The sequence below is a fragment of the Homalodisca vitripennis genome, chromosome 2, assembly GCF_021130785.1.
Source record: "Homalodisca vitripennis isolate AUS2020 chromosome 2, UT_GWSS_2.1, whole genome shotgun sequence".
NCBI lineage: Eukaryota > Metazoa > Arthropoda > Insecta > Hemiptera > Cicadellidae > Homalodisca > Homalodisca vitripennis.
Genome location: NC_060208.1, coordinates 77,967,019 through 77,988,767, shown reverse-complemented (window position 1 = coordinate 77,988,767; position 21,749 = coordinate 77,967,019). Strand labels below are relative to the sequence as shown.

The window sequence follows — 21,749 nt, the reverse complement described above, 5'->3', positions numbered from 1 at the left end:
GTATGGAAATAGTTTTGTTGATTAACTGTGTCATAGTAACACTAATTGTTTGCTTTTAAGAGTTTAACAACTGCAGAAGGTAAATATCCTAAAGTACATAAAAATATTCACGACACTTGCCTTTTATGCTAAAAAAAATATTCTCACCATATATATGTGGAGCATTTTACACTGAAAACACAACATTTTCAATTAAAAATAAATATATTTATCTGTTCCAATACATTCTAAAACTATAGGCCAGCTGATTATGATGTTGCACCATGACAATGCTCGTGCTGCCAATGGCACTCAAAGACTAGCAGAGGGGTGCAGTTCAATTACCAGCCTTACATCCTAGATCTAGCACTGGCAATTTATAATTATAAAGTGTGGATAGGTGATAAGACTTTGAGAGCGACGGAGAGCTCCCCTTCCCCCTCCACAAATAAACCTCTGGTGTTGTATCTATCATCACTGTAATGACAGCACGTGTTTTGTTAAGGTTATAATAATTTGCTCAGTTAAAAAAAATAGGCACCAACAAACATTTGTAGAAATTGTGTTTAAAGTAGTTTAACACAGTGACTGTGCCAGACGCCTTACACTGCAAATCTCAAGACACCAGTCAAGATTACTCAGTATACAGCCGCAGCGAAGGTGTCAAAGTATGTTCTTTCATGAAAAACTAAAATTGGCTTGATAAGATGTTTATATGTTATTAAAGAAGTATTAAAATGATTGTATTGCTTGCTTTTAAGGTCTGCTTTATTTATTGTATTAATCTGTTTTGTACTGATTTAGGTGGTAAATATTGGGTAGAATTTGTAAAATGTACAAAATATTTTTAATGTGTTCCTTCCTTGAAAAAAAATTAAAATACATTCAAATATAATGTAATAATGTATGTATATCTGTTGTAACAATATTTTTTATTATTTTTTTTTAAGTTATAATACTTAAAGATTTTAGTAGTTTAAACTTAAAAGACCAGTATTCAGACGGTAAGGGATTATTGTTCACTAAATAGGCCCTTGGTAAATAACATCTCAATATTTTTATATCATATAAAATCAACAGTAAACAATTCAAAAACTTCATATAAGTTCTCGATAAGTCTGAAAAAGCTTTAAGCACACTCTCATAAAATAGATAAAAAAAGCTTTCAGTGACTTGAGTTAAAATTTCCAGGAATTGTTCACTAACAAAACCTCATCACGATTTGTTACTAATTCAAAATTCACAGTTGACACTTAATTGGAAGTATATACATGTTCCTGCATTTATTTTCTTCAGGATATTTCCTACCAATGGCATATTCAATCTTAAGTTTCACTATGATACAATTTTGATTACAAAATCCTGAATTAATTTTTTACTATCAACCTTTATTGATATTTTATACATCAGAATGATTACTTTGAAGTAGATAAATAAAAGAAAAGGTGAACAGTTTTACTACATATGATTTTACAACATTCGAATTGAGTACAGGAGCAGAGAACTAATACAATGTTGTATGATTGGTTGATCTTGTAAAAAATAACAATTAAACAAAAAAAAAAAATTTTTTTTTATTAAAAAAATTTACCGGGAAATGGTGTTTAAAATAATTAATATTTATTATTTAGTGGTTTGTAATCATGAACATTTAGGACATAGAAAGTTCAAGAAGCTTAAACGAGTATCTAAATGCAGTTATCTGAAAAAATGTAATAATAATATAAAATAGAATACATTGTTAGTGACAGAATATTAAAGAAATTAAAGTAATTTGGAATGATACAACATATTTAACCCTCAAAGTGTCTGCTTCAGTTTTTTAAAAAAACATTAGTAATTTTAGGAACTATCCTGAGTTATTAAAAAATGTACAAAAATATAAAATTGATGGTATAAACTTTTAGCATATCTTTTTTCCAAAACTACTGTAGAATCACAAATTATACTTGTTAAAAATGCTTATTTACTTTAGTGGTAATATAAGAAGTTTGCAATTTTCATTCCTATACAAAAGACGATAGGACAAATTATGCTGTTTAGTTGTGAATCCCAAAGTATACTGGTTTATGCAGTTGTATATACATAAGAAATCTACAAAATTATACAACACGAAGTATTGCCACGCAACAAAATTGCTGTACAAGATTGAAGAAAAATGGCAAGCAATAATACTAATAATAATTATTATTTAATTATCTGGAGACAGGCTATTAGGAAATCAAAGACATACAAATGTATAGACTGCCTCTAGCTTTCTAATATGTGCCTTTGACTGGTTTATGGATTTAAAACGACTTTTATAGCCACTAATTACACATTACTCCGTGAAAATATCACCGGCGGCCCTGTAAAAAATAATATCACTGATTAACAGTAAGAGGGTTAGGGTTAAGATTATAGAATGTAGATATGACATTTGTAGCCTTTAGAAGTGATATACGTTGGAGACACTTTGTTCCTCTGTAGTAAGTCAGTGGAAGTTGAACCAGCACCTTGGACAATACCACTTCGCAATCAACTTCTTTTTGCGTACTAATTAAATTTCTAACCCTACATTTAAAATATAAACAGCTATAATCTTTAAACACTTTTAAAGAACCAAAAATTGAATTTATTACCTAAGACCTTAATTTATTGAACCATGCATGTATGCTGACTACAGATAAATTTATAACCAATTATGTATTAGGATTTCATTTTAGAATAAATTATTTAAACAGGTTTCATGTCAACATTTGTATGACTTTTACTGAGATTTAAATTAAATAAAAATTTGAGTATATGTTTGCGTTTTTCATTGATGCCTTAAGGTATAACAAATCGACCCTAAGAGACACTACCCTGAGATCAACTTCTCACTAATGATGAGTTTATAAAACAATCTTTAGTACCACATGAACACTTGAAACAGCTCACTGCTACACAATACAAGCTTTTTACTTCTGCACAATGTAAGCATCAGAGCCGTAGTATACTGTTATGAAAATTATGTAAATAATTTACTAAAATTATTGAAAAAGCCTTTACATATATATATATATTTTTGTATTGATATATATACAAAATCAATACATTAAGTGCTATAAGGTGTAATTTCAAAAGTAAATTTTAAGTATCGAAAAAAAGATTTCATTATTTTTAATCTACTATAGATAGATGATGATATACTTAAACTTAATGCAAATTTTCAATTTTTGGAAAAAAGTTAACATATAAAGTTGTGTTGAAATAAAGTTCCTCTACATTTTACGCAATTAACAATTCTCAAATAATTTTTGATTAATTATTAAACCTGAAGTTATTTTTATGATTTAAAAAATGATCCTTCTTCCAAAAATTAGGAAGGAGAGAGAGAATTTAAATAGAATGAATAACTCTTTAGATTACAGATCTTATGCAAATACCAGTAAAATTAAATTCTAATCACTTTAAAATTAATGGTTAGTTGATTTTTTCATTTTGTTGCTGTGTATGTCTTCCTTTTACACGAGAATCTACCACTTTTTAAAATTCCTAAAATGTGTGACTGGCGAATGGCTGGATAACTGCATTGTGTCATGTTTTGGCTTATTCAGTTTTACAGTAATAAAATTATTTAACTCTTTGATGAGTGCATATTGCATTATGTCAGCTGTGCCTGAGTGCTGACCAATTTTATATTTGATACAGTAACAAACTTCCTACAATTACGTGTCAAACTCTTGTGCGTAAAATAGATAGATAGTTCACCAGAACTAAGATTTGCACAGCAGAATTACCAAGATAACAGAACATTTCCAAAATAACTGTTATATGTCAAAACCTGTGAAAATATTAGTTTTCAGTACTACCATAAGACAAATACTCTAGTGTCTAATGGTAAATGTTATGTGCACTAATCTGCCTATCCTTAGGTGCTTTTGCCAACAGTGTAACATTTTGTATCCTGGACCTATAATACAAGTCTGTGTGGCTTCCTGGGGTTTAATTATAATAATTAAATTTTCTTCATAATCCAGTCGTTAACAGTATACAAGATTTTAAAACAAGTTACGTAAGTATATTTTATGAACTGTTTGATACATTATTACAATATGAAAATAATATTATAAGGCTACAAAATATAATACGTGAGTGTTACGGCAGTGAACAAGTGACTACCGCTAAAAGCCAGACCGTGTAGTTAGTTAGCTGTAGCAATGTTTCCGTAAGCAGGTCGGAAAATTATTACATTTTATCAAATAAATTGTATTATTTTGGAAACTTACCTACATAACAGAGTCAATGATGTATGTATTATAACGCTAACTGCTTGCTTTCCATTTGAAATTGACTACACTCTAATGTTTTAAATAGTAAACACTAACTCTTGCTGTAGGCATGTATGGTAGGTGATACCACAGGGGAAATTATTTGTAGATCGGAAATTAGGGATGGTTTGAGAATAGGTTGTATTGGAATTGAGTTTCCTGTGTGACCTAATGATGTCACTACTTGGAGTTTAGAAATTGAGGATGGTTTGAGGTTAGATTATATTCAAATTGAGTTACCAGTGTCAACTAATGATGGCATTATTTAGAGTTTAGAAATTGATGATGGTTTGAGGGTTGTAGTAAAACTGAGTTTCCTTTGTCACTTGCTGTCTACACTAACCCCTATTATGACATTGAAGGGAGTTCAGAAACTAAGGATGGTTTGAAGTTAGGTTGTAGTGGAACTGAATTTCCTTTGTTAACATGTCTACGATAATCTCTCTGATGACATACAGCCTTATTACATGCCACGTTTGAAAACTTTTTTCGGGTTACCAATGGGATGAAGATCTTATTGGTCACTATTCTAATAAGGACACCTGTAAAGAAACAGTAATTTTAGCTAAAAAAAAAACACCTACATCTGTACTACCCCATTAGATTCATCTTCCATTCATATTACCTCCGAAATTCATAGTATGTAGTTATAATACGTTTGAAGTTAATAGTTGTCAATTATTATAATTCACAATGGTGCCATCAATTCTGTAGCTACTTGAAATCATACAGTCCAGTTTCACAAAAAGTATAAATAAATAAAAAATAAAATGTAACACGTTTATAAAGGTGTATTGAGACTTTTTTTATGATTCTTGCAAATTTTGTTGATATTCCAAACTTGTTTTCACTAAAAGAAGTAAGTGATAAATTGTATAATTACTTGTAAGAATTTGATACATTGTACCGTCACAAAATCGATGAATATTGATAATTTAAAATGATTACATTAAATTAATTTAATATGTAAGTGATTGCCTTTGTGACATTTTTGACATAAATAAGCACAAAGTGAGTTATAAAGTACATTTATTTAAAATGGTAAACCTTTTGAAAGTGTGAAAAGAATTGAAACAAAGTGCGTTTATAAAATAATAATGCCTCAAATTTATAAAACAGTGTAACTACTTAAGAAGACTAATTAAAAATGTAAAGCACCTTTTGCAAATTCACAATAGATTAACTCATCTGCCTCAAAGACAAGTTAAAAACATAGTAACTTCTTAATAGATAAAAATAACAATATCTTATTTGAATATATGATCAATTAATAATGAAGTAAACATTACTCTCCTCTCACACCATTCAGGTACTAAGTATCTATTACACCCTCTACCATACTTTTACTTTGGTAATGAAGGTATCTAATACAGCCTATACTTTCTCTGGACATAATTTTATATAAATATTTACCATTTTATGGCTAAATTCAAAGCATGAGTTTTCAAGAGAAATAATCACCAAAAATTAATAACAATATGTAAAACTATAATTGCTCAGTGCTGTTTATATGAGCTAAGATCTCAAAGATTTTGACCAATAAATCCTCCGCGTTGTGACAGAGCAGGAAAGCGAGGGAGGGGAAGCTAATCGTCAAGGGTTGGCTCGCCTTGGTGAGTGCGGACGTGCTGATTCAGAATGGCTTTCTGCCGGAAGCGCTTGCCGCACTCGGGACATCCAAAGGGCTTCTCACCCGAATGGATGCGAAGATGCTGGTTGAGGATCGCCCGCTGCCGGAAGGTTCGCTCACAGTAGACACATGCAAAAGGCTTCTCGTTGGCGTGTATCCTGAGGTGTTGCGTGAGGTGGGACTGTTGTCGGAACCGTTTGCCGCACTCTGTACAACCATAAGGCCGTGAGTCCGTGTGGATCCGTTCATGCTGTAGGAGCGTTGATTTCTGCTTGAAGTCTTTCCCGCACGTCAGACACTTGAAGAGTCTCAGTTCAGACTTTGCCAGTTTTCCGTTCATGGATGCCTGTTGGTTGATGAGATCTGGCATGTTGGCAAAGTCACTGGTGGCTTCAACAGCATTCAGAGGAGTCAACATAACCCCTGGCTGCTTGAGATATGACATGAAACTTCCCGGACTGAGCATGTGTGGTCTTGAGTAGTACTGGGACATGTCCGTCTGCATTGGAAAACATTGTCTGTCAGGCTCCAAGAGGCCGTTGGGTGAGTGATCTTGCTGCGTTTGCTGCACCGTTTGTTGAGGCTGTTGTGGCTGCACAACTAACTGCTGGACTGCCAATTGTTGTGCTTGCACCGCTTGCTGCTGTACTTGCACCGCTTGCTGCTGTACTTGTACCGATTGTTGCTGTACTTGTACTGATTGTTGCTGGACCTGCACCGTTTGCTGTTGCTGAGGTAATGGTGTTTGCTGCATCTGCTGGGGCTGCTGAGTCTGTTGCTGTTGAGGTTGTACAATCTGTTGTTGGACAACAGACTGGTTGACCTCATCTTCTTGTTGTGCAGTGCCATTTACTGAAACAAAGCCAACATACCTGTTGTAAAGTTTAGTTTTAGTCAAGTGTGATAATTCCTGCATTTTTGTATATTTTACTTTACTTATAATATGAAATTATGGAACATTGTAAAAATAAACATTATCTATTAATATTTATAACCAAAGAGATTATAAAATTATAAAAAACAAAAATGCTCTAATTGGGGTCCATTAAGTAAACATATTAACCTGAAACTCAATGTTCTCGTTTACAAAAGCTGCAAATAAATGCTATAAAAAACTTTGAAATTTTAAATTAAATATTGAGGAATTACTCAAAATTGGATGATTTGAAAGCATTGACTTGAACAGACCTTGTAATGTTAGAGAGCTCTGTTGATGATGTTCTGGGTAGGGGGAAGCTACAGGAGAGATGAGAGAGGGTTGTTCCTGAGGGGTCTCCAAAGACACAGGTGGGCTCCCAGAGCTGGAAGAACCCTGCTGGATGTAATCCTGTGGAGGTCCTCCCCACTGCATGGCTCCTTGCAGCTGCATGCCCCCGCCACGCTCCACCCCATCCTTGTACAGCACGTAAGGCGTTCCAGTATCTGCAAAAGAACATTTAATTGGAGGATGCGTGAATTATAAAGGACACTTTTGTCTACGGCTCATCCTGCTTCATTATTAACCTAAATCTAACAGTTAATTTGACAATTACTAGTGTGGTGAACATTGTTTTGCTAATGACACATATTACGTATCTTCAAAAATGTATAGATATATATAGTACTTTATACAACATTTTTCATTTTTTAATCCATAAGAAATTGATATTAAAAAAGTAAAGGTATAGAATAGAATAGAATAGAATAATTTATTGGCCACAAGATATTTCACACAAATACATAGGCAGGTCAGTATAATTTATAATTGTACTTCACTAGTTAAAGAAGTCATTGTCAGTCCATTGACTCAATAAAAACTCACTTATTGAATAAAATGCATTATTTAACAAGAAATAATTATATAATTTTGATTTAAAAGAACAGTCTTTTAATTTTTTCATTTCCATAGGCAATTATATACAACTTACAATATTTTTGGTATAACTTAATCTTCTTTAGCAAGTTTATTAAATGCCTGAAAGACAACCTTAAGTATATCTCTGACTTCAACAAGATAACTGAAAAGCTCCCATGGTATGAGCGCTACTATGAATGAATGAATGAATGAATATTTATTTATTTCCTCTCTCATAGTTACAAAGATCTCAACATACATGCAAAAACAGGAAATGATCTCCACATGGGCATAGCCTGTGTGTGGAGATCGAGAGACGCGATCAGCAGCATGAATATGTACTCATCAACATAAAAAGTAATGTAAATCTTCGTATGCTCGTAATATAAGAAAAAAAACAAACATTTCATAGCTACAACAAAGCAAGTGTTTGACAATAAGATTACAACCAGATAACAACCGCAGAAATGATAATATGATAATGGATGATTCATAAATGATAACAAGAATATAAACTGAATTTATCCAAAATACGAGATATCGGTTAATTAGGAGGCTTGGAACCTCTCACACACTTATACACTCACGCCACACATAACCATCATAATCTCTCTCTCTCTCATCATCTCTCTCTCTCTCTCTCTCTCTCTCTCTCTCTCTCTCTCTCCCTCCCCCCTCTCTATCCCCCCCTGCTCCCCTTTTACTTTTATCTCCCCCTTCCTGTCCCTATATTTACCACGATCAAAAGACACTCTATCAACACTCAATCCTACACAGTTACAACATCATGACACCAACCCACTGTCCAATGCTAGCGATGAACGAACATAGGTTCAACAATTATGCTAATGTGCATACAAAGAAGTTATAAAATATTTCTAACTCAACTTTATCTATGTTTAGTAGCCATGAGGTTACTTTCTTTTTATAAGTGACGGATTTGTAAACACTTGGTAACTTAAGACAATCTGGTAATTTAGGAAAAAATTATATTTGCAATGTAGTGTGAATTTGTGCAATTGATGGACTTCTCTAATTTTTGGGGCAATAATCCCAGAGGACACTGCCAATCTGGTCGAGTAGCTATGGCTTACTTGATTAAAAATATTACTGTAGTTTTTGAACATGTACATTATAATATTTCTAACATATAAATGTCTAACGTTAAAAACCTTAAATTCATCAAATAACAAATCTGAAGGATAAAGACGATTTTTTTTTTCAAGCAGCTTTAATAATTGCTTTTTGGACGATTTCAAATGGTAACAGCGAGCTCTTAAATGTCCACCCACCCCAAGCAATAATTCCGTACTGCAGAATAGACTGTACGAATGCGTAATAAACCATTTTTAGTAAATCAAATGTTAATATATTACAAAGTTTTTTTAAAAATAAAAATGTGTTTCCTCAACTTACTTCTTATATATTGGATATGAGCTGTCCATTTCAACCGATTATCAAAAAAATACTCCTAAATACTTGTACTCAGATACACGCTCTACACATTCACATGACATACAGCCAGCCACTCCGCCACAAGTGTGAAGCCTCAGGTGTAAATTGTCCCGGATCATGACCCGTCTGAAGTGCCACTGCCATGCCACTTTGTTTTTTTGACGTTGATAGTGAGTCCATTTTTGGTCAAACCAGCGCTTTACAGTGTTTAGACCACGCTCAGCCGCCGCCCCATACACCTCTAGCCAGCTGGACCCCTCGAAACACAGAGCTGTGTCATCCGCGTATAAAAAATATTTTACCAATTTGCCATATTTATTTTACCTAAATTGTTCATATATATCAAGAATAATATAGGACCTAAAGTACTTCCTTGAATTACACCGTACTGTATGGTCTTCCTCGAACTCAGCTCCCCCTGAAATTGTGACCACCCTGACTTCTGTCTCGGAAGTAGTCTTTAAAACCAGTTCAAGGTTGTATTGTGAGCCCCCAAGAAATTTAGTTTCTTAATTAATAAGTTCTGATTAATTGTGTCAAACGCTTTAGCCAAATCAATAAATACCAATAGAGCCTTCCTGTTTTTGCCCACAGCATCATGTAACTCTTTAGTCAACAAATATAAAGCATCATTCAAATTCCTATCGCTCCTAAATCCAAATTGGTTTTGATAAATTATATTGTTGATTTTTAAATAATTCACAAGTTGGTTCTTAAACACATTTCTCTAAGATTTTTGCTAGTACACTAGATAAAGTAATAGGTCTATAGCTTACACACTCGTGTTTCGGACCCCCCTTAAAAAATTGGAATAACTTTACCCACTTTGAAAACATTCGGATAAATCCCTTTTTAAAATACTACAGTTAAAAATATGTAACAGTGGTTTTATTAGTTTGGTAATATTGTCTTTGACGATCCTAGCGGGAATCCCGTCAATCCCCGGAGCGGAGCCCCCCCCTGAGTTCGGTGACACTCCGAAAAATATCATCCTGAGTGAGGGGAACCAGCCTGAGGGCCGAATCAACTGCGAAGTCACCATCATCAATAACAAGCTATACAAAAATGCTTTGCAAGACTTGTAACCATACATCGATATTCCACTAAAGACTTTCTTATCCTATGGTTAATGTTAAACCAAACGATCATATAAGCAGAAAGATAATTTTCAATACTAGGTATATGTAGACTATAACAGATAATCATCTGAGGTTGACAATGACACATGAAACTATCTGCAGTTTTATAGACTATAAAGGACTGCCGTTTTAAATCTGTTGAATCGAACCATATGAAAAAGATTAAATTATGATATAATCAACTCATTTGCTGATATAAAACTCACATGCAAAGTAAACAACTTTGATCTTGTAACAATAACCTTTTGTAGATTTAATAGTGAATATTTTGTTCTTTCTGAAGTATTAGTTTACATATTTAATATTAAAGCAAATTTTAAAATAATATACTGTACTAAAACCCTTCCAACACTACAAGTCTCCTAGTGGGGAGGATGGGATTTCCCCTGCTCTTCTCCAACAGGGGCATCCTTGCTGGATGCCTTTAGGTCAAGTTTTGCCCTCAACAAAACCCCCAACATTGATGGGGTGGGGGCCATTGTAATTCCTAAAGCTAGCCCCAACTCCTTGAATCTAAATCTTATTGTTCCATTAGTTTAACGTCTTTTGTATTAAAATCAATGGAAAATATTATTGAAAGGTAAATTTGGAGTAGAGTTCTTGTTAAATATCCTCTACATCCTGAACAGTGTGTCTATCAACCCGGAAAGTCCACAACTCAGGCCCTCAGTAGCTTGGTTCCCACAATTGAGAGGCTATTGGTGAACAAATAAGCATTTATTTGTGCAATTTTTAATATAGACAGTGCCTTTGATCTACACCTCTGTAGGCTCAATGTATGGAGTGGCATTTAGGAAGGCATAGACCTGCTCACTCTTTGGTGAATCAGGTCAATGCTGTCCAGAAATGGGTAGGCTCCTTGGCAAGTATGTTACTGTGAATGCAGTTAAAAATTGTCCTCAGGGAGGAGTCTAATCACCTCTTCTGTGGCGCCTGGTTGTCGATGATCTACTGACTATACTCAGCAAGAAGGCTTTGAAGTACAGAGCTATACAGATGACCTTGTAATTATAGTTAGAAGTAAACATGAAGATGTATCAGTCAAACTCAAACACAAAACCTTTAATCTGATATGGAAGTGGTGCGCTGAGGAGGGGCTGATTGTCCACACAGATCAGTTTCAAAGATGGACCAATAAGAAACTAAGGGTAGGTCTGGAGACAAAGAACCAAACTTCCAAGGCCCTGGGTTTCTTCCTGACTGTCTTTCAAACAGAAATGATTGCAATACATCTGTGTTCATAGATCAGATTAACTAGGAAACCGAAAGGTGCTAAGATTTCTGGAGCTGCACCTTTTGTGTTCAAAGTTGTTTGAGACTTGTTTAATATTACTTAGGGTCCTGGCTACCCATAACAGAGGTACTTTAATGTGGGTACCGGAGCATATGGGGATTGGCAGATAGTTGGCAAGAGCTGGAGCTCCACAACTCATAGACCTGAAACCCTTTAGTGGCTTGGCTAAGTGTCAAGTCAGGAACGCTATCACGTAATGGGTGGCTGTGGAGACCTCTCTACTGGGAAAGCCTCCCAGGTTCGGGACAAGCAACAGCTGTCATCGACCCAAATCTATAGACTGCAAAGCTATTCTTGGAATGAGTAATCTGGACATCAGATAGTTTTCTAGTCCGAAGACTGGACATTGTCCATTTAACTACCGATTGATAAAGATGGATACTTCCGAGTCAGAGATAGTTGGTCTAAGGAGATTGCTAAACACATCATTTGTGACTGTGATGTGATTGCCTTAAGTGGAGAAATCTGTACAGGGAATTCCTAAAACTTACTGAGGTGGGATTCTTAGCTCCTGAGGACATTTTGAGGTCCATCAATATGAACCTCTGGTTGAACAGATTTCAGGGTTAAAGCACAGTAGATCCTCAGTGTCACGGTATTATCCTGCTCTTTTGGCATTTACTTGCCATGTTGGATACTCAAGGGATATTGGGAAAACTTCTCAATTGGTTTACCAGCTATTTATCTGGTAGAAAGCTACAAGTGAATTTGGGTTCATGTCTATCATCTAAGTTTTTGCAATCTGGAGTACAACAAGGGTCACATCTTGGATCTATCCTCTTCAGTATATTCACTAATGATCTTACTAACAATATCAATAGTCAGTGTTTGCTGTTTGCAGATGATGCAAGGATCTACAGAGAAATAAAAATCTCTTCAGACTGCTTTATATTATAGGAGGATCTGCTTGCGATTGAGTTATGGTGTTCAAACAGTTCTACACCACTAAATTTTAAAATATGCCCCATATTAACATTTTCATCGGTAAAAGAGCCCAATGTTCCTTAAGTACACTCTTCAAAACCAAGTCTGCAATCGAGACATGCAGAACTAGGTGTTACCCTCTTAATATTCATTAAATTGAGAAGACCATGTTGAAAATGGGTGCAATAAGTATAATTGAAAATTGGGTCTTTTGTTCAGACAATCATAACACCTGAATATATAATCAATGTTGAAGATTGTATTCTGTGCATATATATAAGATCAATGTATGTATTGGTACATAAAACTGGAGTACTGTTATATTAACTGGTTCCTCATCAGAAGTAACTGATCAAGGAATAGCAGAGTCTACGGAACCACTATCTACTTCTAGTGGAATGAGGATTTGTTATAGCTATTGGAAGGTTCCTATCTGTCTGGTAGCTTCATATGTTGGGCTGATGTTTCTTGAATATAGAAGATGGCTTCAAAATGTTCATTCCCTGTACCTGACAGTGAATTATCTATCCTTGGATAAAAACGTACATACCCCAGTTTGAATGTTAACCACAAACTAACTAGTAAAGCTAAAATTACAGGAGTTACATTAAAATTTAGCTTAATTATTTCTGCGATTAGGTGTTTGAGGTGTCGCCACCATAGCTTGCAGACTTGACTACAAGAGGAAGCCACAATAACTCTACATAAGACACTGTGTGATTTTGTCCACATGAAATTTTATCTGTACAAAATAGTTTATACTCTATTGACCCGAGGTGCTTTTATGCTCCATCAAGATATGTTTTTTGTTGAATTTATTGACAAAAAATCCAATTTGATATACAGATTTCATAATATAATTTTTTGACATGGTTGGAAAATCAGATATGAACAAGTTTATTACGCAAATTAATAGGGTACACCTTATTTAGGTAAAAATGATGAATATTTCTCTATAATACTCCAAGAGTGAAATAGTCCAGCTTGATATTTGGCTGTCCTATCCTCACACTGTGTTACTTGCTTGGTCTACATCCTCAGTATACCTTAATCACTTTTGATAAAACATGTAGCACTAACATTCATAGCAACTTCACCATCTGATAAGTGGGGAGTTTAGGACATCTTGGCTGATGTGAACATAATGAATGAACAACACAGACAGAATGCATGAAGCGGGCTTGAGTGATATGGCTGTAGGTTTGAGATATTGATATGGTTCCACTTCCGGCCATATATCCCACATAATGAAAATGAAAAGTATAATCACCACCAACATTTTGTCTTGTTAGGCTAGGGCATAAAGAGCTCTATAAGGTGATCAATGCACATTTTTAGAACTGCCCAGTGAAGAATAATAGTTAAAATAGTGATTTGATAGCAACTTTTATTCAGATAATGTTGAATTTTCAAAACATACTCTAAAGAAGTACATATGTATTCATCTCTTGAAAAAGTTGGTCTTAATAAGATCAGATTTATATCAGGTACATATTTTCAAAGTTGATGTTTTTCTTCTTCCTCTTCTGTGGGGTGGCCTACTGCCATGCACTTAAGCCTCAAGGGCCTTTTGCGCACCCTGAAAGTATACCATGAGCCGACCAGTCTACGGTTTCAGCAGTTCAACAAAGCACCGAAAACAACCGATCATATCCTCCTGGGGAAATTCACCACCTTTGTCCAGACTACTAAAGATGGCGTACCGCTCCCTTGCTATTGCAGGATAGTCAAAGAGCACGTGTTCAGCAGTTTCCTCCTGCTCGTCAGACATACAGAACGGATCCTCCCGAAGGATACTGACTCTGTGAAGATGCTTCCTCAGGTGACCATGTAATCACACCAATAACCCGAGAAGATGCCGATTTACTTAATGAGAGAAGGTCAGACACCACCCTAGCGGAAGGCAACCATAGAACCATTCTGCTCATTCTCAGATCCGGATGCAGCCTCCACATTCTCTCATGTTCAGCATGAACCAATTTCAAGACAGCTCCAAAGGATTCACACCTAGTTGTTGTATGTATTCAATTTGCTTTATACGTCTAAACGCAGGTATAAACCAGCTAAATTTTAATGTAACTCCTGTAGCAATATTAGCTCTACTAGTTAGTTAATGGTTAACGTTCAAACTCGGGTATCTATACTCTTTGATCCAAGAATAACTGACTGTCTAGCACTACATTAGAGAATGTCTCTTCATGTTTCTCAGGTATGAGGTCCAGAGAGTTATTCATAGGTCTTCGCATTCCACCAACTACAAGATGAGCAGTACTCTAGAGTGGATATAATGGCTGGGTAACACTGTGCCAGACAATTTAAAAATGATATTCTTCAAAAGTTTAGAAGACGACTAATGGCACATCTAGCTAGATCATTTCTTATACATGTACAGTTGTTGCTTGTTCTACATTTTGTAGGTATGTAGAATAAGTAATAAAAGATTTATTTTTCTCCTGGTTACTTAAAGTATAATATACATCTGTTGTGAAGTTTACAACTATAATTCAGAAAAATATAAGTTTTATATGTGGGTGGGCATGGTGCGAGTGTTTACATATGTTTTTCTACTTATTTATTTTTTATTATCATTTTTTAATTTTTGCAGGGCAGAGTTTTACTTTTGATACTTTGTACTCATTTCCTAATTTATGTAATGCATTTATTAATATTTTATTCTTATTTTTGTACTCTAATTTGAAATTTGCTCTCTAATTGTGATATCAGTGTTAGTTTTAATTGTAACATTAGCCTTATATTAAACACTTTTTTCTTATATTTAATTCCGTAATTATCTATCTTAACAGGTTATTATATAAAAATATGGGTAGTATGTATATTTGTATGGCTAAATTGTTGCTAAAAATGATTATGGCTCATAAGTAGATTAATTAAGAAATTGCTAAAACAGTAAATATTAGCTGCTACCTGAAAAGGTGATTAAAAATTATTTGAACTCAGCATTTTATTTCTACTTTTGTTAATTATAGGAAAATTAAGTTAATTAGCATATATTCAGTGTTTACAATGTGGCTGTTAACACTTACAGTTCGAGTTTGTATTTCAATAAAAATATTTGTAAAAAGTTCTATTTACCTTTCCCAATATTCCCTGCAGTATATGAAATTAAAGTTATAATATTCAATAACATCACAAATGATTTACAATTTAATGAGAAAATAAAATATAATAAAAACATTGGGTGCAAAATATTTTTGAATTATGGGCATAATAATAACAAATGATTTGATTTAATTTATTTCTTAGGTAACAATGCATTAAAACAAGTTTTACAATACTTAATTTTATATTATTTCTGGAGGGTCTCTCTTGGCCCTGCCTCACCAATAGTAGTAGCTTCATCAGCTAAAATCTGAAAATGAACTTATTGGTGCATAGGAAACAAAAGAATTTTTTGGCCTTTTAATAGATAAAAAGTTGAGGTTTGACGAACATATTGAATTTTTCTGCAAAAAGGTAAGCTCTGGATTTTTTTTAAGGTAGTTGTCTACTTTTGCTGACTCTAGTACTGCTGGAAGCTTGTTATTGTCTAATTTTGCTGCACTTATCATATGCTATTGTACACTTTGTAAATTTAAGCTTCAAAAAGAGCTTTGAATTTGGTTTTGAAAAAACCTTATAGATCATCCTGCCAGGACTTTTTCAAGCAAAACAATATCTTAAATTTTCCTTTATGTCCATACTCAATTGAATCTCATTTGTCAAAAGAAATCTTCCTTTATTTATTCTATTTTCCAGGCATAGACAATATTGGTTTCGGAAGACACATAATATTGAGATCCCAGTACATACTGTTTACAAAAAGCACCTAAAATATAAGGACATTCAACTCTACAATGCTGTGCCTGAATCCCTCAAAGCAGAATGTGGCATAAGGAGGTTTGAGACATGAGTGAAATCCATGCTCCTTGAGAGCTCCTTTTAGTGACAGGGAGTTGTTCCCTTAAAAATATTAAGAAATAAAGGAGGCCACTTGGAAATGGTTTATTTATTAGTATACATATTTGTTTTGTATTTATTTGTGTAGGTATGTGTATGTATAATTATTTAAGTCTAATTTGTAAGTTTACTTTTAAATAATAAAACCATTTTATTGTACCTTGTATGACGGAATTATCCACCTCCCACTAATGAAAGGTCAGTGTTGTGGGTACCTGTACTCATCATATCATTTCTTTCTCATACATTAATTTTTTTATCATTCATATGAAAATGTAGGAATGTAATAATATAGTTCTGTGTACAAAGTTTAATATAGATATTATTTTCTTACTCTACTTTATTTTTTTATATATGTTCCTTGTAATACAAAAAGTTTTAGAAAACATTTATTTTAGTTGAATTTTTCACAACTGGGCGGGCCTACATTAGTTAGTAAACGCAATTATGAAGGACAATAACGTGAATTCATTTTCAAACATGATAACAGTAAATAAATCTTTAAATTATTTATTTTCACAGCTGAATACATGAACGTTTTAAGGATGGGTATTGGTGTACCTACTTTATTACAAAATGATGTAGGGCGGGTTAATATACTACATATGACTAGTAAAACCTCTCTATCAATTAATAGGCCTACTATACATCAGGAAAGATCACACCTGGCATCAGTGCTTAGTTTCATGAAACACTTAGTTTCAATTTAAAAATAAAAAAAAGTCAGAGGCTTGAAATTATGTTATATAATTTTCATAAATAATGTGCATAATCATATCATATAAGCTATTTTTAGATAGCTGTTGTATTCATCATATGATAAAATAAATTTAAGATATTACTTATTGATGAGAGCAGTTGAACATATGCATTACCTTTAGTCTCAAAATTAAGTTAACTGTTAAAAATACTCATAGTCGAACCTCAGTATTTAAGTTAATATAAAAATTTTAAAGTATCAAAAGTTCTTTAGTTGGGGATTCATTTTTCATACCATCTATACTTACTACCAACAGATCACATTATTTCCTCTACTAATGTAAATGGCTTTAAGTATCTTGTAATGTGTCGTCTTCGTGAAACTCAGTAGGCTATGATGTCCAGACTGCTTTTTCAGTAGCAGTTTCATTGACAGTATTGTCTAGCATTAACTTAATTTTGCTTGCTAGTAATTTAAAGAAAAATAATTTATCATGGCCTAATTAACAATAAAACCTGTGTCTGATTTCTAAATATATATTTGATGGTTTCATTAGATTGTTTAATCATGGCACAAATTAGCCTACACTGAAACTTTGTCTCCGATTTCAGTTTACACTATCGACTTAAAAATATTTTTTTTGTGTTTCAAATTTCTCACTTCGAAACTACGTAGCTCGCCTATATAGCTGCAAAAAGCAGATCAAATGACTTCATAGCGTAGCTGTTATAGCTCTGATACAAACTCAAGCTATATATGAATGTTAAGTTTAGCTCCACTTCACTTTCTGCTTAGTTTACTGTCTGAAATCTGACACTGTTTCAGACCTGACTCATAGAATCTCGAGTCAAGCTTTAAGCATCTTTGTCACAGACGTTTTTGAATCTTCTTTCATAAAAGATCAGCAAAGGCTGATTATATCGATGTGTGTCATTAAGCAATATTATTTGTTAATATCGATATAAAAATACCAGGCTCACTAATCTTATTTTACCTCCTCGGAACTCTGCAGAATACGTGTTAGAATGTACAATAGCACGCTTTTCTAAATATAAAAAGTCTATTTAACAAAACTATATCAAATGTTTTAAGTGGTAATGGACTCGATTTAAAACTGTACATTGTTAAAACCAATAAAATTGATTCATCAATTAAAAAAAGATTCATGCACAAATTTGGAATATTTATTAAAAAAATTGTTTACTGTACTATAGCAAAGGACACTATTTAAAAGAAAGTGCTTTTAATATTCACTGATTATGAACATCATTAAACTTTTTTTTGAGTTGCAGCTAATAAAATACCTAAACCCATTACATATAGGTTAATAACAAAACACGTACAGCGTAGTCTGATAAGCTAATGTAACATAATATTATTCTTATGTCAGAATTTCTAGCCATTAATACGAACCCAGCTGAATTCCGCTTATTGATGGGTGTATTATAATATAAGTCACAGCCATCTAAACAACTAATTGCTTACACCATATTGAATTTGGATTTTGTGTATGAAATGATGAATATAGTTAATTTATTTGATTTACCAGTACATAATTAACAAAGTTAGCTTTTGAGAGGTTAATGCTCGTATCGATTTGTTTACTTCTTGTCTGTCGGCAATCGGTATACCGCCTTCTCTCTCTTCTCCCTCCACATTTTATCAGTCGTCTGCTAACTGTACTGGCACTAACAGCTGATTTCAAAGCCTAATGAATTAACATGATTTCCGTTCGAGTATACTGTATGTGCTAGAAAATGAGACGCAAAATCATTAGTTCAAGTTCTTTATTAAGCATGTTAACAAAGTTAACAATGCATATGCCAAGTCAATACAATAAAACATTAAATCAAAACAATCATTCTAAACTTTATTTTATAAAGACTTATCATTCCAAAGATTATCTACAGAATAATATGCCTTTTCAGCAAGAAACAGCCTCAACTTCCTCCTAAAAACATAGTGACTCTGTACCAACTTTAAGCTTAATGGCAGTCTATAGCTTATAAGCTTATGCAGAATATATCAAATGTTTCTTATAAACCGAGGTGGAGTCTGGAGGGATGTTCATAATGCATTTGGGATTACTTCTCGTACCGTAGCAATGTGATGGGAGAAACTGTTCAAAAAGGTGGAAATTTTTATGGAGATAGGAAATGGTTTCCAAAATATAAATAGAAGGGGTGGTAAGAATTTTGTTGAAAGTAAAAAGGTCTGCACATGAAGTTCGGGGTAAAACATGAGATATCATTCTCATGGCTTTCCTTTGAAGCCTGAAGACAGACTTGGTTTTGGTGCTCTCAGAGCCCCAAATGCAAACTCCATAAGACAAAAACGGATAAACGATACCATAATACGCAGTAACAAGAACATCAATGGACGCAAAACGAGACAACTTTCTGAGCACAAAAATACCTTCTTGACTCACCTTCTTCCACACATACTCTAAGTGCATAGTGAAAGATAAGTTACAATCTATAATGAGGCCAAGAAATTTAACAACACCCTCAGAGAAGATAGGCTCAGCGCCCAGGTGTGGATACTGAGTAAACTGTTGTTTGGCCTGTTCCCTATATAAAATTCAACGAGGGTCGTTTTAGAGATGTTCATCTGCAATCTGTTTAGTTTCACCCAATTCAGAAGTGCATTTCCTGCTATGAATGCATTAAGCTCTAAGCAATCTTTGGAAGGGCTGGAAAAAGTTAGGGATGTGTCATCCGCATAGAGGCACAGATTGGGCCCAGATAAACTCTGATAAAGGTCATTGGTGAAAATAAAAAAAGTACAGGGTCCAAAATTGAACCCTGTGGGACGCCCTTCCTGACCGTTTCTTGCTTGAAAAATGCACTACAGATGGTTTTGGACGAATCGACAGAACTCACCTTAACACACTGGGGTCTTCCCACCAGATAAGATTGAAACCAATGAAGAGCAAATTCCTCTAACTCCCATGTCAAACATTTTATTCTGTATAAGGTCTTGGTCAACAAGATCGAAGGCTTTGCTTAGATCAAAGAACAAGCTGCTAGAATGGTTTCCTGAGTCGATAGCGTCAACAATATTTTGGACAACTCAGAACATCGCATCAACAGTACTTTTCCCTTGGGTGAACCCGCAATGATGACTGAATAGCGACTTGTTACTTTTCAGAAAACTCCATAGCCTATTTAACACGACTTTTTCAATAACTTTTGATAAAGTTGAGATGACGATACTGGCCTCTATAGTTGTATAGTTGGAACATTCCAGATTGCTGCCCTTCTTATAAAAAGGGTTTACCACAGAAATTTTTAGACAATCTGGGAAGACACCTATTGAAAATGAATGATTGATCAAATCACAAAGTGGCTCAGCAAGTTCTGTAGCAACTTTTTTTAGCAAAGCTGATGACACTTCATCATATCCAGCTGAATACTTTGTTCTCAAGCTGTGAGTTGCTTCTACTGTTACAATGGGATTAGTGGGTGATAAGAAAAACGAGTTTAAAGGAAATAAATTATTTAATGAAGAGCTATTGCTGTTTGATGTATTAACACTCTCGTGACCAGTGTTACGAGACATTAAGAAAGTAATCGTTGAAGATGTTGCAAACCTCCAAGGATCGTCAACCACCTCTCCAGATTGACCTCTAATTACAGGACCTTTTACTGGTACCTTTTTCATCCTGTTTTTTGAACCTCTACTCTGATTGACAATGCCCCAAAGAGTTTTAGTCTTGTTGGATGACATGTTAAGCTGTTGTTTTACACTCTCTGATTTGAGTTTCAGAATGAGCTTACGATACAACTTTCTGAGGCCAAGATATCTCTGCCTACATGTATGAGAAGAAGGCAAAACTTTTGACTCCACATAACAGTTTCGTAACTCTTCTCTAAGTATTAATGCTTCACTATTAGGTCGATCGCCACAGTTATTGCTAAGATTATGGAAACCGGTAAGAGAACTCAAGTTAGTACTTTGTGCAAAACAATTTTCCGCTAAATCCCAGCGTGGATTTATGGGGAACAAGTTTACTTTCATTCAGTGGCAGATTTGGACAGTTGCCCCCTAAGTATTGGACTCCTTTGTCTCACCCTGACCCCCACAACCCCCCCCCCACTTCAACCACCACAACAGTGAAAACATCCTAACACGTTCGTGTAGGCCTGATTTCAACATCAAATACTTTTCAACTGAATATACTGTCTATGAGTTTGGTCACCAAAACAACGAATCTTTATTTTATCGTTTTAGTTTATTTACCAAATATCAAACAAATTGTGGATATTGCTGTTAAACAAAATTATCTTTAATTAATACCACTAGTGAATTACAAAACAAATTCCAATATTCATTTAAATTTGCGAGACCTTTCAGAATCGAGATCCCATCGTGAGGCAACTACACAAGTAAATATTGTGTAGTTGCCTTCATTTTTCTAAACAATTAGTACAAAAATAACATACGTTACAAATTATCTTTATGTAGAAAAATTGAATTACAGCATAAAAAGCGTAAAGCAAGAGTTTTGTTTAACAAAATTAATAACGTATACTTTTCTCTTTT

At 34.0% G+C, this 21,749-nt stretch overlaps 1 protein-coding gene across 3 annotated transcripts in view; it reads right to left on the bottom strand.

The window, feature by feature from the left end:
* Positions 1-21,749, bottom strand: part of LOC124354213 (zinc finger protein 502-like) — a 69,599-nt gene that overhangs the window by 15,739 nt on the left and 32,111 nt on the right. The window contains exons 1-3 of one of the 3 annotated variants that reach the window (XM_046804502.1): positions 18,618-18,830; positions 7,090-7,323; positions 5,881-6,753 (exon numbers count right to left, since the gene is read on the bottom strand). In XM_046804502.1, the coding sequence (XP_046660458.1) occupies positions 5,881-6,753; positions 7,090-7,323; positions 18,618-18,669 (1,159 nt within the window). In that variant the 5' untranslated portion in view covers positions 18,670-18,830. Of the gene's footprint in view, positions 1-5,880; positions 6,754-7,089; positions 7,324-18,617; positions 18,831-21,749 lie in introns of those variants that run through there. The other 2 variants (XM_046804501.1, XM_046804503.1) reach the window with 2 other exon arrangements.